This window comes from Neophocaena asiaeorientalis, unplaced genomic scaffold, assembly GCF_003031525.2.
Source record: "Neophocaena asiaeorientalis asiaeorientalis breed wild unplaced genomic scaffold, Neophocaena_asiaeorientalis_V1.1 scaffold11, whole genome shotgun sequence".
Classification (NCBI taxonomy): domain Eukaryota; kingdom Metazoa; phylum Chordata; class Mammalia; order Artiodactyla; family Phocoenidae; genus Neophocaena; species Neophocaena asiaeorientalis.
Window position 1 is genome coordinate 601,874 of NW_020173124.1, and position 12,917 is coordinate 614,790.

At 35.0% G+C, this 12,917-nt stretch overlaps 1 protein-coding gene across 1 annotated transcript in view; it reads right to left on the reverse strand.

Moving 5' to 3' along the window:
* LRP1B (LDL receptor related protein 1B) overlaps positions 1-12,917 on the reverse strand; it is a 1,787,379-nt gene that overhangs the window by 551,869 nt on the left and 1,222,593 nt on the right. The window contains exons 30-31 of the mRNA XM_024744102.1: positions 11,374-11,548; positions 10,465-10,559 (exon numbers count right to left, since the gene is read on the reverse strand). Of these exons, the coding sequence (XP_024599870.1) occupies positions 10,465-10,559; positions 11,374-11,548 (270 nt within the window). The remainder of the gene's footprint in view (positions 1-10,464; positions 10,560-11,373; positions 11,549-12,917) is intronic.

Here is a 12,917-nt window from a genome sequence, read left to right on the forward strand (position 1 = left end):
AGACAAGGTGGAGACACACAGTTTTGAGGGCATTAGCCTGCTGTGGCCCCCTTTGCCTGGCAAAGTAATAAAGCTATTCTTTTCTACTTCACCCAAAACTCTGTCTCCGAGATTTAATTCAGTGTCAGTGTATAGAGGCCGGATTTGGCTTCAGTCAGAAACTGGAATCATCCCATTTCCTTCAACAGGAGAATGTTTAGGTAAACTATGGTATGTACATACCATGGCATACTACTCAGCATTAAAAAGGAAAGAAAAAAACAACAATAACAAACTATTCATACATGAAACAATTTTGATGACTCTACAAGGATAAATGCTAAGTGGAAAAAAGTCAACCCAAAAGCTTACATACTGTATGATTCCACTTATTTAACATTTTAAAATGACAAAATTTTAGGGCTTCCCTGGTGGCGCAGTGGTTGAGAGTCTGCCTGCTGATGCAGGGGGACACGGGTTTCGTGCCCTGGTCTGGGAATATCCCGCACGCCGCGGAGAGGCTGGGCCCATGAGCCATGGCCGCTAAGCCTGCGTGCCCGGAGCCTGTGCTCCGCAACAGGAGAGGCCACAACAGTGAGAGGCTGGCGTACCGCAAAATAAATAAATAAATAAAATGACAAAATTTTAGAAATGGAAGATAGTGTGGGGAGGAAAAAAAGGGGGAGGAGGGGGTAGGTGTGGTTATAAAAGGGTATCAGGAAGGATTGTTGTGATATTGGAATTATTCATTATCTTATTTTGCTTTTTTTTTTTTTTCCCATCCACTTATCCACAGAAGTCGATTCAGTTTATTCAGTATTTTGACTCTGATATTGGATACAGCAACCTATACATGTTATAAAATTGTACAGATCTAAATATACAAACACACAAATGAATACTAATAATACATAATCTGAATAAGATTGGTGGATTGTATTAAGGTCAATATCTGAGTTGTAATATTTTACTGTAGTTTTACATAATATTCCAATTGGGGAAAATTAGATAAAGTATACACGGAACCCCTCTGCATTATATTTTTATAACTGCACGTGAATCTAAAATTACCTCAATAAAAATTTCAATTCAAAAATATTATTCAGGGCTTCCCTAGTGGCGCAGTGGTTGAGAGTCCGCCTGCCGATGCAGGGGACACGGGTTCGTACCCCGGTCCGGGAAGATCCCACATGCCGCGGAGCGGCTGGGCCCGTGAGCCATGGCCGCTGGGCCTGCGCATCCGGAGCCTGTGCTCCACAACGGGAGAGGCCACAACAGTGAGAGGCCCGCGTACCGAAAAAAAAAAAAAAAAAATATTATTCAACAAAAAGTTGAGAATGTAGGGTATCAGAATATGCCACTCCAAAATAGACCTCTTTGGTTTAAAGATTATTTTGTCCTGAAGATAATTAAGAAACAACAGACACTAAAAATCAAAGCTCTCTGCCCTCTCTTTTTGCTGAAAGCGGGCTTAGCCTCTTAATCACCAGAGACAGGTCTAGATTTACCAGCCCAGAGACAGCACTGAGAGGAATCTATGTAACAAAAGTTACCGAAATGACCTTATCTTTCCTTAGTTTTCCTCATATATTTACCTTCTCATAGTACGCCTTCCTTGAAAGTTTAAAACCTTTTTCCTTTATCTTTTTATTTCTCTACAAATTTATTGTTCTTTGGTAAGATGCTATATAAGCACAAGTTCTAACCACTCCTTTGAGTTACTCTTCAATGACTTTCTCTCACATGTATGTGTGCTATGAGAGTTAATAAACTCTGTTTTCCTCTTTTTAATTTGTCTGTTGTCAGTCTAATTTCCAGGGCCCTAGCCAGAGAACCTAGGATAGAGGAAATACTTTTTTGGTTTTTTTCTTCTATTCCAAGTATCTATATCGCCCTCATCTTAACTTGACCTAAAGGATTCCTTGAAATAATCCTCTCAATTCACTCCACTTTAAGAAGTCACTGATGGGGCTTCCCTGGTGGTGCAGTGGTTAAGAATCTGCCTGCCAATGCAGGGGACATGGGTTCGAGCCCTGGTCCGGGAAGATCCCACATGCCGCAGAGCAACTAAGCCTGTGCGTCACAACTACTGAGCCTGCACTCTACAGCCTATGAGCCACAACTACGGGGCCCACACACCACAGCTACCAAAGCCTGCGTGCCTAGAGCCTGTGCTCTGCAACAAGAGAAGCCACTGCAATGAGAAGCCCATGCACCACAAAAAAGAATAGCCTCCACTCGCCACAACTAGAGAAAACCTGTGCTCAGCAACAGAGACCCAACATAGCCAAAGATAAATAAATAAATGAATTAAAAGAAAAAAAGTCACTGATGACACACAGTTACAGACCTAAGTTAATTAGTTCCTTATTACTTATTGTATCAAGTTAGGATTTCAGCATCTCCTCCATTCTCCCTCACATAAATCATTTTACTTGGGACAATTTATATTTCAAGCTCTTAATGTCCCAAGCTCTTACTTGGAACAATTTATCTTATAGTTCAAGCTCTTAAAATTATGTGCCTTGTGAAAATAACATGCAAAATTAGAGGAAAAACAGAGTCAGTGACAGTTTATTTCTTAAGAAGTATTTTGTTCTAAAAGATCATTTTAAAAGGTTTAATGCCTACAGTTTTATAATTTCCCTAACCTATATTTATAGCTTGACAGGTAAAATGAGCAAACTATTTTTAAAATCACTGAATTGTGTCATCTGAATATTTTAAAATTATAGTTCCTGTCAATATTATCCTAAATATTCCCTTGTATTAGATATTTTTTCCCCAGACACGCAGAATAATTCAGTTTTTTTAGATATATCATGATTTTGTGCCTTTTAAGTCTGTTTTTTTTTTTTCTACTAAGAATAAGGAGGGCTTCCCTGGTGGCACAGTGGTTGAGAATCTGCCTGCTAATGCAGGGGACACGGGTTCGAGCCCTGGTCTGGGAAGATCCCACATGTCGCGGAGCAACTAGGCCCGTGAGCCACAACTACTGAGCCTGCGCTTCTGGAGCCTGTGCTCCGCAACAAGAGAGGCCGTGATAGTGAGAGGCCCGCACACCGTGATGAAGAGTGGCCCCCGCTTGCCACAACTAGAGAAAGCCCTCGCACAGAAATGAAGACCCAACACAGCAAAAATAAATAAATTAATAAACTCCTACCACCAACATCTTCAAAAAAAAACCAAAAAAGAATAAGGAAAGCCCCTTCTTCCATCATACCTTAAAAACAAAAGCATATGTTTCCTTCAAGGTCCAGTTGAAGTTACAAAATATCACCAATTTGGTTACAACTCATTCCTCTATTTTTCTTTCTCACTAAGAATTAGTTGTACTATTTTTATAGTGTCTACTTACATTATCTTTATGGTGTCTGGATACTCGTGAACAATATTGGTTTTTGTTGTTGTGTAACTCTACTAAAGGTCTCATCAAATGGTTTATATTTCTGTTTTTTTCATGTACTGGACTATGACTTTGATAATGTGTCCCAGGTTTTATTTTCAGAGTCTGGAACCTAGTATGCACTTCATAACCTTTTTTTTTAATAACTTTTTTTTTTACACTCCATAATATTTGAATGAGTAAATGATCAGATTAAAAAATGTAACAAATTTAAATTATTTGTGTGTATATGAATGTGTAATTTTAATATCAGTTTGTTAATTCCTCCATTCTTTTTGGTAACCTATTATTATCATTTCTTTTGGGGTGCATAGCTCTATATGTTGATTAAACTTCATACATAATAAATGTAACTGTGCTGAGTAATAAGTATATATATATAACTGTATTACATCAAGCAAGGAAACATATCCAGAAATTTGTTTTAACCTTATTTTTAAAAATTGAGGTCCTTGAGTTCTTTTGATATGGTAAACAGTGTTTATGAATATTATCCATGAATAGATTTAAAAATCCACATATAAGGGTTAGAATGATTAAACAATAAAAAAAATGTTTGGTAGGTTTCAAGAAGGTGTACTTGAAGGTTGAGTAAACAAATGACTTTTGGTTGGGATTACATTTATTTATTTATTTTTTAAAAAACTTATTTATTTTTGGCTGAGTTGGGTCTTTGTTGCCGTGTGCGGGCTTTCTCTAGTTGTGGTGAGCGGGGGCTACTCTTCCTTGTGGTGCGCAGGCTCAGTAGTTGTGGTGCACGGGCTTAGTCGCTCTGCGGCATATGGGATCTTCCCGGACCAGGGCTTGAACCCATTTACCCTGCCTTGGCAGGCAGATTCTTAACCACTGCACCACCAGGGAAGCCCTGGGATTACATTTAAAATGAACAGAAAACATCAAGAAAATAAAATATGTAGTTGTACTAGCTTCTTAAGAATAAACCATGAAGGGTAATGCTGATTGACAAGCCAATATGCTTTATATGAGGCTTGAGGGATAAAATTCATAATATATAAACATTTTAAACTCTGAAATGGCTTTAAGTAGTAAATTAAAATCCCGTTTTGTAAACTGCTCTAAGCATTTAATGTATCCAAGACTGAGCAATAAATCTTAATTGAAAATATTTAGTTCAACAATGTATAATGGGAATGTTGATTTGTATTTAACAGAAACAAAGTTATCCAGCCCAAACTGCCTGAAGGCTGCAATTACTTGGTCTTCAGTGATACACACTCATAAAATGCCAAGTTGGGTGTTTTGATAAGATCACTATGCACTTCTCTTTCAAGTATTTCATGCATATGGATTTAACAGAAAACAAGTAAGGGAAATCCAGTGAATTAAAATATGAAAACAATTCCACAAACTAGAAGGGCTAGTATATCAGTGACATTACTGTTTAAAACATGCATTTAAAGATTCAGAAATAATTAATTGCGAGGCAAAATTGACACAGAGGTGAGACTGGTTCTTGCATACCCCTGGCTGCTTAGAAAAGCTGACTGCAGTGTCCTACTTGTTCCCACATTTCTTAGGAGTACATAAGCTCTAGATTTTTCTTTCCCACCTTCCATGCTTGACTGAGTACCAGTTTTATTCCTTGATATTTGCTTGAGGTCAGGTAATTACTATATGAAATGAGCCTCTCTAGGCATAGCATATGGTTAAGATTTAATATGACTTTGGAAGCAGATAAACTTGGTTTTGAATCCCAACTCTACCATTCATCACAGGCAACTCATTTCTTTCAACAAGCCTCGGTTTCTGAGTCTATAAAGGAAGAGTAAGAAAGTCTTCCAGAAATGATTCCCATGAGATGATTAATGAAAAGCATTTTGCAAGTGCTTAATATATTCTAAATCTGTAACAAGTAGTCACTATAATTATGTTATTTTTGTTGCCAAAGTGACATCCTCATCATATATCCCAGGCTAAGTGCATACAACCACAAAGGTGTAACTTCATAGTGAGAATACAGGTTTCATAAAGGGTGATAGAAAATGATTGTTTTCATTTGACACTTCCCAGCCTTACGAGACAGAATATTGTTTTTTCTCCTTACATCTTGTACATTTTTTCCATGCATTTTTCTATACATTTTTTCCAAAAATAATTTATAATCTGACAGTCAATATGCAAAAGGAGAAAAATCAACTGAACAGTAGCTCCTGCTTTCCTAATCACCTAATTTTCTTCATGGAAATGGTTCAGGAAATGCAGTGGGCAGGAGTTTAAGCCAGAGATGGCTCAGACAGATTCATCATGAGAAAGTAATTACAATAACTTCCTGCAGTGCAAAATATCAGTGAAATTCAATGAGTAAATAACACAGTAACAAATATCCCTATGTATGTAAGTATTTCATAGGTATGACAGTCATTGTATACCAACAAAAACAGGTTTGTACTTATTTTTTCACACATTCATATGTTCATTTATAGCACTGAAAAATTCCATTTTACAAATCATCTCAGGGGGATAGTTCTAAAAGAAACTTATAAAGTGGGATTACAGTGGCATGAATTCTTGAGAGTATTTCAAAAATTCTTCTACTATCAAATGTTTCCTTATGAGACTTAACCTTGATACTACACTAAAAGGCAGTTTTAATTTGTGTATAAACCAAAAAAAATTTTTTTGGTCCACTTATTCACATCACAGCTCTAAATTGTCCATTAAGAGAGGAAAAAAAAAAAAAGCAAAAAAAGAACTTTTTTTGAACAATAAAGAACAATAATCTGAAATACTTCAGTATTTTGTGTAAATTAGTAAACAATATAACTTACTGAATATATTTTAAGAAAGTGGTTCAAGCACACAGTGAAAATGCTAACTTAAAAAAATAGTTACTATGCAACATAGTTTTAATCTATTTTAATCAGTATCTACAATACTCTTGAAACCAGCATTGTCTTTACTGGTGCCATTCCTCACAAATAAAGAATTTAAACTGACAATATAGATAAGACTTTCCTGCTATAAAGTTACTCACCAATAATATTTTTTATAGTTAATTTACAGATAAGAGTCTCTCTAGCCTATTGGGATAGATCAAAAATTGCAATTAACAGGGTTGCAATGAATAAGGGTTACATTCAAAAGAACTTGGTTTTATATTTATACTATGTGCTAAAAAACAAACAAACAAAACAAAACTTGCCGATAAGTAGATAAATTGACCAATTGATTTCTGTTTGTTCTTTCTTTTTACGAGAAATATCTGAGTTGCTAATGAGAGCTGATGGGGTTCAGGACAGGCCACCCCAAAATGTGCTATGTTGGCATATTGATTTTTTTTTTCTTGTTGATAGTTGGTAATTTTATTTAATTTATTTTTTAACTTTTTATTTTATATTGGTGTACAGTTGATTAACAATGTTGTATTAGTTTCAGATGTACAACAAAGTGATTCAGTTATACATATATCTATTCTTTTTCAAATTCTTTTCCCAATTAGGTTGTTACAGAATATTGAGCAGAGTTCCCTGTGCTATACAGTAGGTCCTTGTTGTTTATCCATTTTAAATATAGCAGTGTGTACATGTCAATCCCAAACTATCCCTCCCCTCAACTCTTCCCCCATATTGATTATATTGAATTAAAGTTACTTAAGAAACAGCTGGTGAAAGAAGAATACTCTGAGCCTCTTTTGTTTGCCTGAAAGCAGGGACTAATTCCCTCATGTGAAGGTATCCTCCCTATACCAGGAAGATAGAAGGCATCCTTATCACCAGAGATAGGAAATTCAAGGCCAAGAAAGCAGTATAAATAAGCTTTGTTACTTCATTATTTTGGAACTGCAAGCCCAAACCCCTTTGTTTTTTCAAATCTTCACAAATAATTGTTTCTTCGTCTAAAAGGTATAAATGCTGCCTGCTTTGGTCACTTCTTTGGGTCTCATTCTTACGGGACTCATATAATTTTTTTCTCCTGTTAATCTGCCTTCTGTCACTTTAATTACAGGCATACCTCATTTTATTGCTCTTCACTTTATTGCACCCTGTGGATACTGTGTTTTTTGCAAATTGAAGGTTTGAGTCTACCCTGCATCGAGCAGGTCTATCAGTACCATTTCTCCAACAGCATTTGCCTACTGCATGTCTCTGTGCCACGGTTTGGTAATTCTCACAATATTTCATAATTTTTTATTATTATATTTATTATGGTGATCTGTGATCAGTGGTCTTTGCCATTACCACGATGACTCACTGAAGGCTCAGATGATGGATAGCATTTTTTATCAATAAAGTATTTTTTAATTAAGGTATGTACATTTTTCTTTAAGACATAATGTTATCACACACTTAAAAGACCACAGTATGGTGTAAACATAACTTTTATATATACTGGGAAACCAAAAATTTCGTGTGACTCGCTTTATTGTGGTATTTGCTTTATTTCGGTGGTCTGGAAATAAATCTGCAATATCTCTGAGGTATGCCTGCACTACCCCAGCCAAAAGAACCTAGAAAGATAGAGGAAAAAATTTTCTTCTCCTATAGAGCCCAATGGCCACAGGGTTAGACAGGGAATATAGGAGAAACAGCAAGAGGAACACATTTACACATGGACAGCACAGTCTGTCATTCAGCATCGCAGAGACCATCAGTCTTAGCACCTGGTTGACATGACTAGTAACCTGAAGTAGAAAGTTACTGGAAGGAACTTGTAAGCAATACTTATTTGTAAATCACATCAAGAACTTCTAGAACAAGATGAGGGCCCAGTTATCTATTGGTCCTAAGGTGCTATGCTGGGAAGATCTGAGAGCAGAACCCGGTACTTCAAACTTGTTTGCCTCTTGGCATCAGCATCAAGACAATATAGATGTGCATAAAAATTTGCTCATCTCAAAGGCCCACTTAGTTACATATGTTCCTCTGCTAGATTTCTATGGATTCTGTTCTATGTTTATTCTTAACTGAATTCATTTATATGTACTCAATACTGCAGACAATCAAATCATTCAAATTTCAGTCTATTGGACCCAATATACTTTCTACTACTACTCCTGATAGGTTCTATTATTAAAGGCCAGATGTTCTTTTCATAAGTTTTCCTCATTTAATCCTCATGAGAACTTTACAAAATAGGCATTTTGCCTTGATCTTACAGATGAGGAAAGCAAGTACCACCAAGCTAACAGTAATTTGCTCAAGGTCACTGAGATAAATTCACTTAATGGGATCTAAAATGATTTAGGTTCGTGTGCCCCTAAAGCAAAAGGACAATGTCAAATTTTTATCAACAGGCTGAATACAAAATCTGATACTCAATAAAAATCTGTTTATTGAATAAATGAATGTCGACTCACAAGCCATACTCATTAATGCTGACTTAAGAAATGGTTTGTAATAAGGTTCTGGGTTATTTCTGGGAAAATAGTCTATCTTGCACAAATTAAAATTTAACAGTATAATTCTGAATTTATTTTAAAGTAATTTTCAAATATAACAATAACTGACATGAAGTAGGCATTTAATATTTGTTACTGGATGTTTAATCATCATCCATACACAGTTGAAAATATCACTTGGTGTATAACACCTGAAGGGCCAACTACAAAGTGTAAATAGTAACACTAATTCTTTTTCTTACAAACTTTCTTTATATAAGCTTCATATGTAGCTGTTCTTTAATTTATTTTGAGTAGGAAAATGGAAATTTAGTATTAAATAAGATAAGGTTTTTCCCCTTATAAAAACGAGCGTATAAATGAACATTTTGGTGTAACCTATATACCACATTACAATGTGACTTTATTTGCTCATACTATTTCAGTCATACTCACTTTTCCGTATTAAATATTCTGAACAACTCCAGATAAGAACAAACTGAATTGCTTTAGTCCAAATTAAATCCTTTGTATGGGTCCTATTCTTGTAGAGTCCCTTGTTTCTTCTGTTCTATCATCTTCTACACAGAAGTATTAGCATTTCAATTTGCCTTTAATTTCTAACACTACCTTGAATTTCAATTGTGTATCAAATCTTAGAACACAATCCAAAGAAAAGAGTTGTTAATAGTATCATTTTACATCACAAGGTTTATTCTACGGACCACATAAAAAGAATTATTTATTGCAAATCTTGTTGATATTATCCCTTTTTGAATCATCACTATTAAAAATGAGATACTTCAAGAAAGTATACTTCCACAGTTCTAAAACTAAGAAAAAATTGCTGAAAAGCTTCATGGTGTAGGGATTTTACCCCAAGATTTAAAAATACACAGTATTCAATTCAAAGCAAAATTATGACTTTCTTTTGTATATTCCACCATTGGCACATTTAATATAGTATCAAAATTCAGGTTCATTATTGGATTTTTAAAAAGACGTACGTTGAGATGATAAATTAAGGCAATATGGTAATTCTTGCCTCTCAAAGAAACAGAAGAGAATATGAGGAAAGAGTGATTACAGTTTGAAAAGAATAGTAAAATGTATAGATATCTATTTGAAAAGAACAGTATAGTGTAACTTTATCTTCTAAAAGAATCTTTGTACTTTGATTTTCAAAGATCACTTATGGGAATGAGTCAAAGCTCTCTTTCAGCACCATGAAATTTTACCTGATGAGTTACAGTGGTTAACAAAGGTAGAATGACAAACTAAATAAACACCCTGCAGAGTAAGTGAAAATTGCTGGAAACTAAATATTAAATACTTAAACTCAAATCATTGTAACTATTAATAATGCCACAATGATGATGATCAGAGGAGGCTTCAGTACATCATATTGCTATCATAGCAAATGGTGTATCAGATATTCACCAGTGAGAATAAGATATTTATTAATTACATTAAGTTTTAAGCAACTTCCATACTTAAGATATTGTAAAAATTCTCTTATCAAAAAAACTTAACTTCTTTTCCAGAAAAAGAGTGTTTCTTCCCTACCCTACATGGACCAAATGGATTCCATAAGATTGATAAATTTCTGATTTAATTTATATTACTAATCTATAATATTTTCTTTCAGGCTCTAGGTCAAAGATCCATTGTACAAGCACAGATCTGTCATATTAAAAACTACAGTGATTAACTATAAAAAAAAAAAAACAACAGAACTTACCAACTGGTTCCTTTTGATTCTGAAAGAGAATCTTGCTATTACTGCCATCCATATTTGCCATATTAATTGTGTTTCCATCCGTCCAGTAGAGTTTCCTTAATTCAAAAGAGATATGGTTTAAAAATATTAGATGTAGACCTACTTGTTGACTAGAAGCATACATTGAAGAACAAAGTTAATATTAAAGTAAATTCTTGGCTCAGGATAATTTTTTTTCAGGAAGACCCCAGATTGTTGAGCCACTTGCCTGGGAAGAAAGTACCACTTGCTTTTTCCTGTCACTGAAGGACAATTATCTCACTTACTTTCCTGCACCTACATTCACAACTGAATATTTAACTATGACTACAGTAAATTATTTCCATTTAAAGTCATTCATCAAGATTGAATCCTCTTGGCTTGGAGAAATCAGGCACCAGAGAAGGGAACAAAGTCATTTCAATCATTCCAGTTGAAAGCACTCAGGAGAAAGAATTTCTTTTAGTCCTACCCAAGTTCTCTACATGGGTACATGATGACTAGCCAGAAGATGGGAGAATCTGATCTACTTAGCAGTGACCATAATACTAACACACAGTAAATATGTTATTAACAACTGGTATTTGAAATGAAATTAACAACTTCTCCTGGCATCTTTTTTTTACAATTCTGAACTGTCACTCTTTAGAAACATAAATTGATACAATTTTACAATAATATATAAAAATCTGATTTCATGCCGAAAACAGAAATCTCTAACCAGGGATCTCGTACAACTTCCATGTTCACGTTTGCTTTTTTGACTGTATAGCTTATATATATGTATGTATGTATGCATGTGTGTCTTCTGAATTCAACAAAGTTTTTACATAAAATCAGAGCAAAAGTGTGTAAAATTTTTGAAAAATTAAAAAAATAATCATACTTTACCCCCTGACTGGGTGAGCTGCTAGACACTGTGGCTTATCGATTCCGTGGATAATTGAGGTTTTCAAGGAGCCATCTAGTCTTGCCACGTTAATTTGCGTTTCATCAAATTCTGAGCTAATCCAGTATAAATTACGTGAGACCCAGTCCACAGCTAACCCTCTGATACTCTGAATATCTGTACAACAGGAAAGAGAAAATTAAAAATGAACAAAGTTTTTCATTATTTTGGCTTTCTAAGTCAGTTATTTTCTGTCTCAGGGAAAATTTAATTTACACTATTAGTTAGCTAATATTGTATAAGACTATAATCTCATTCCCTTATCAGCCCTTCTTAAGGCATGAATAATCATTAATGTCTTACTGCTGAGCCATTTGAAAACCTGAAGTAACAATTAGCATTGAAATTACACTAACAGTCAATGATTCACTAGTAAACACTGAGGAGCAGACACAGGCAGCAGTCCTATGAGCCAAGGTGACCAAAATTCAAATTAGAGTAATAGCTTCTCTAGTTGATGGCACATCTTTCTAGTTAGGAGAAAGTACTGTGGGCCATTAACAAATGGGCCATTTTATGTTTTAAATGCCAATTTGTTACTGAAATGAAATAAAACAATTCAACTTTCCAAAAAGAATTACCAGAGTTGAACATTTTTAAAATGGATAATTAACAGAAATTGACAGAGATATGAGCAAAGAAACTAAAGCCCTTTTAACATTCCTCCAATGTGGATTCTACAGAAATTACTGAAATCTAATTATGTTTTGATTCATTACATCCAATATGAATATTTGGGCTGCTATTACTTGATGATTCAATCAGGCATCTTTTTTAAAAATAATGGAATTTAGGCTAAAATATAACTGCACATTTAAATTAAAGAAACAAATTAAAATGAAAATGTTAAAAACAATGCATACTAGGAAATCTTTTTAACATATTAACAGGTAAAGCAGGCCAATTGAGTTCCCAATCTGTGGCATTTGACTACTTTTACTTGGTTTCGCCTTTATTTCATAAAGTTTTAACGTTTTCTATCATGCTGTACCTCTTAGGGTTCTCCAGACCCTTGCTACTCAAATTTATAAGACACCTGGAGACTCTTAAAAGGAAGATTCTGATTCAGTAGGTCTGGGGAGGGTCCTAAGATTCTGCAAGTTATAACTAGCTCCCAAGTGCTGTAGTCACTACTCCAGAGCAGCAGTTCCAATCCAAATGCTGCTAGAAACCCAGAGCAGCTGCTACTTAGCTCTTCCAATTGCTACATGTTCCCTTTTTATCATTTTCAAAACATGCCACCAAGCTAGATTTCCAGAAAGTGAAAACTCTGGATTTGTAAGGTCTGTAACTAGTTCAATTTTTTAATAAAAAAAAATTTATTTATTTATGCTTGGCTGCGTTGGGTCTTCGTTGCTGTGCGCAGGCTTTCCCTAGTTGCGGTGAGTGGGGGCTACTCTTCTTTGTGGTGCACGTGCTTCTCATTGCAGTGGCTCCTCTTGTTGCAGAGCACAGCTCTAGGTGTGTGGGCTTCAGTAGTTGTGGC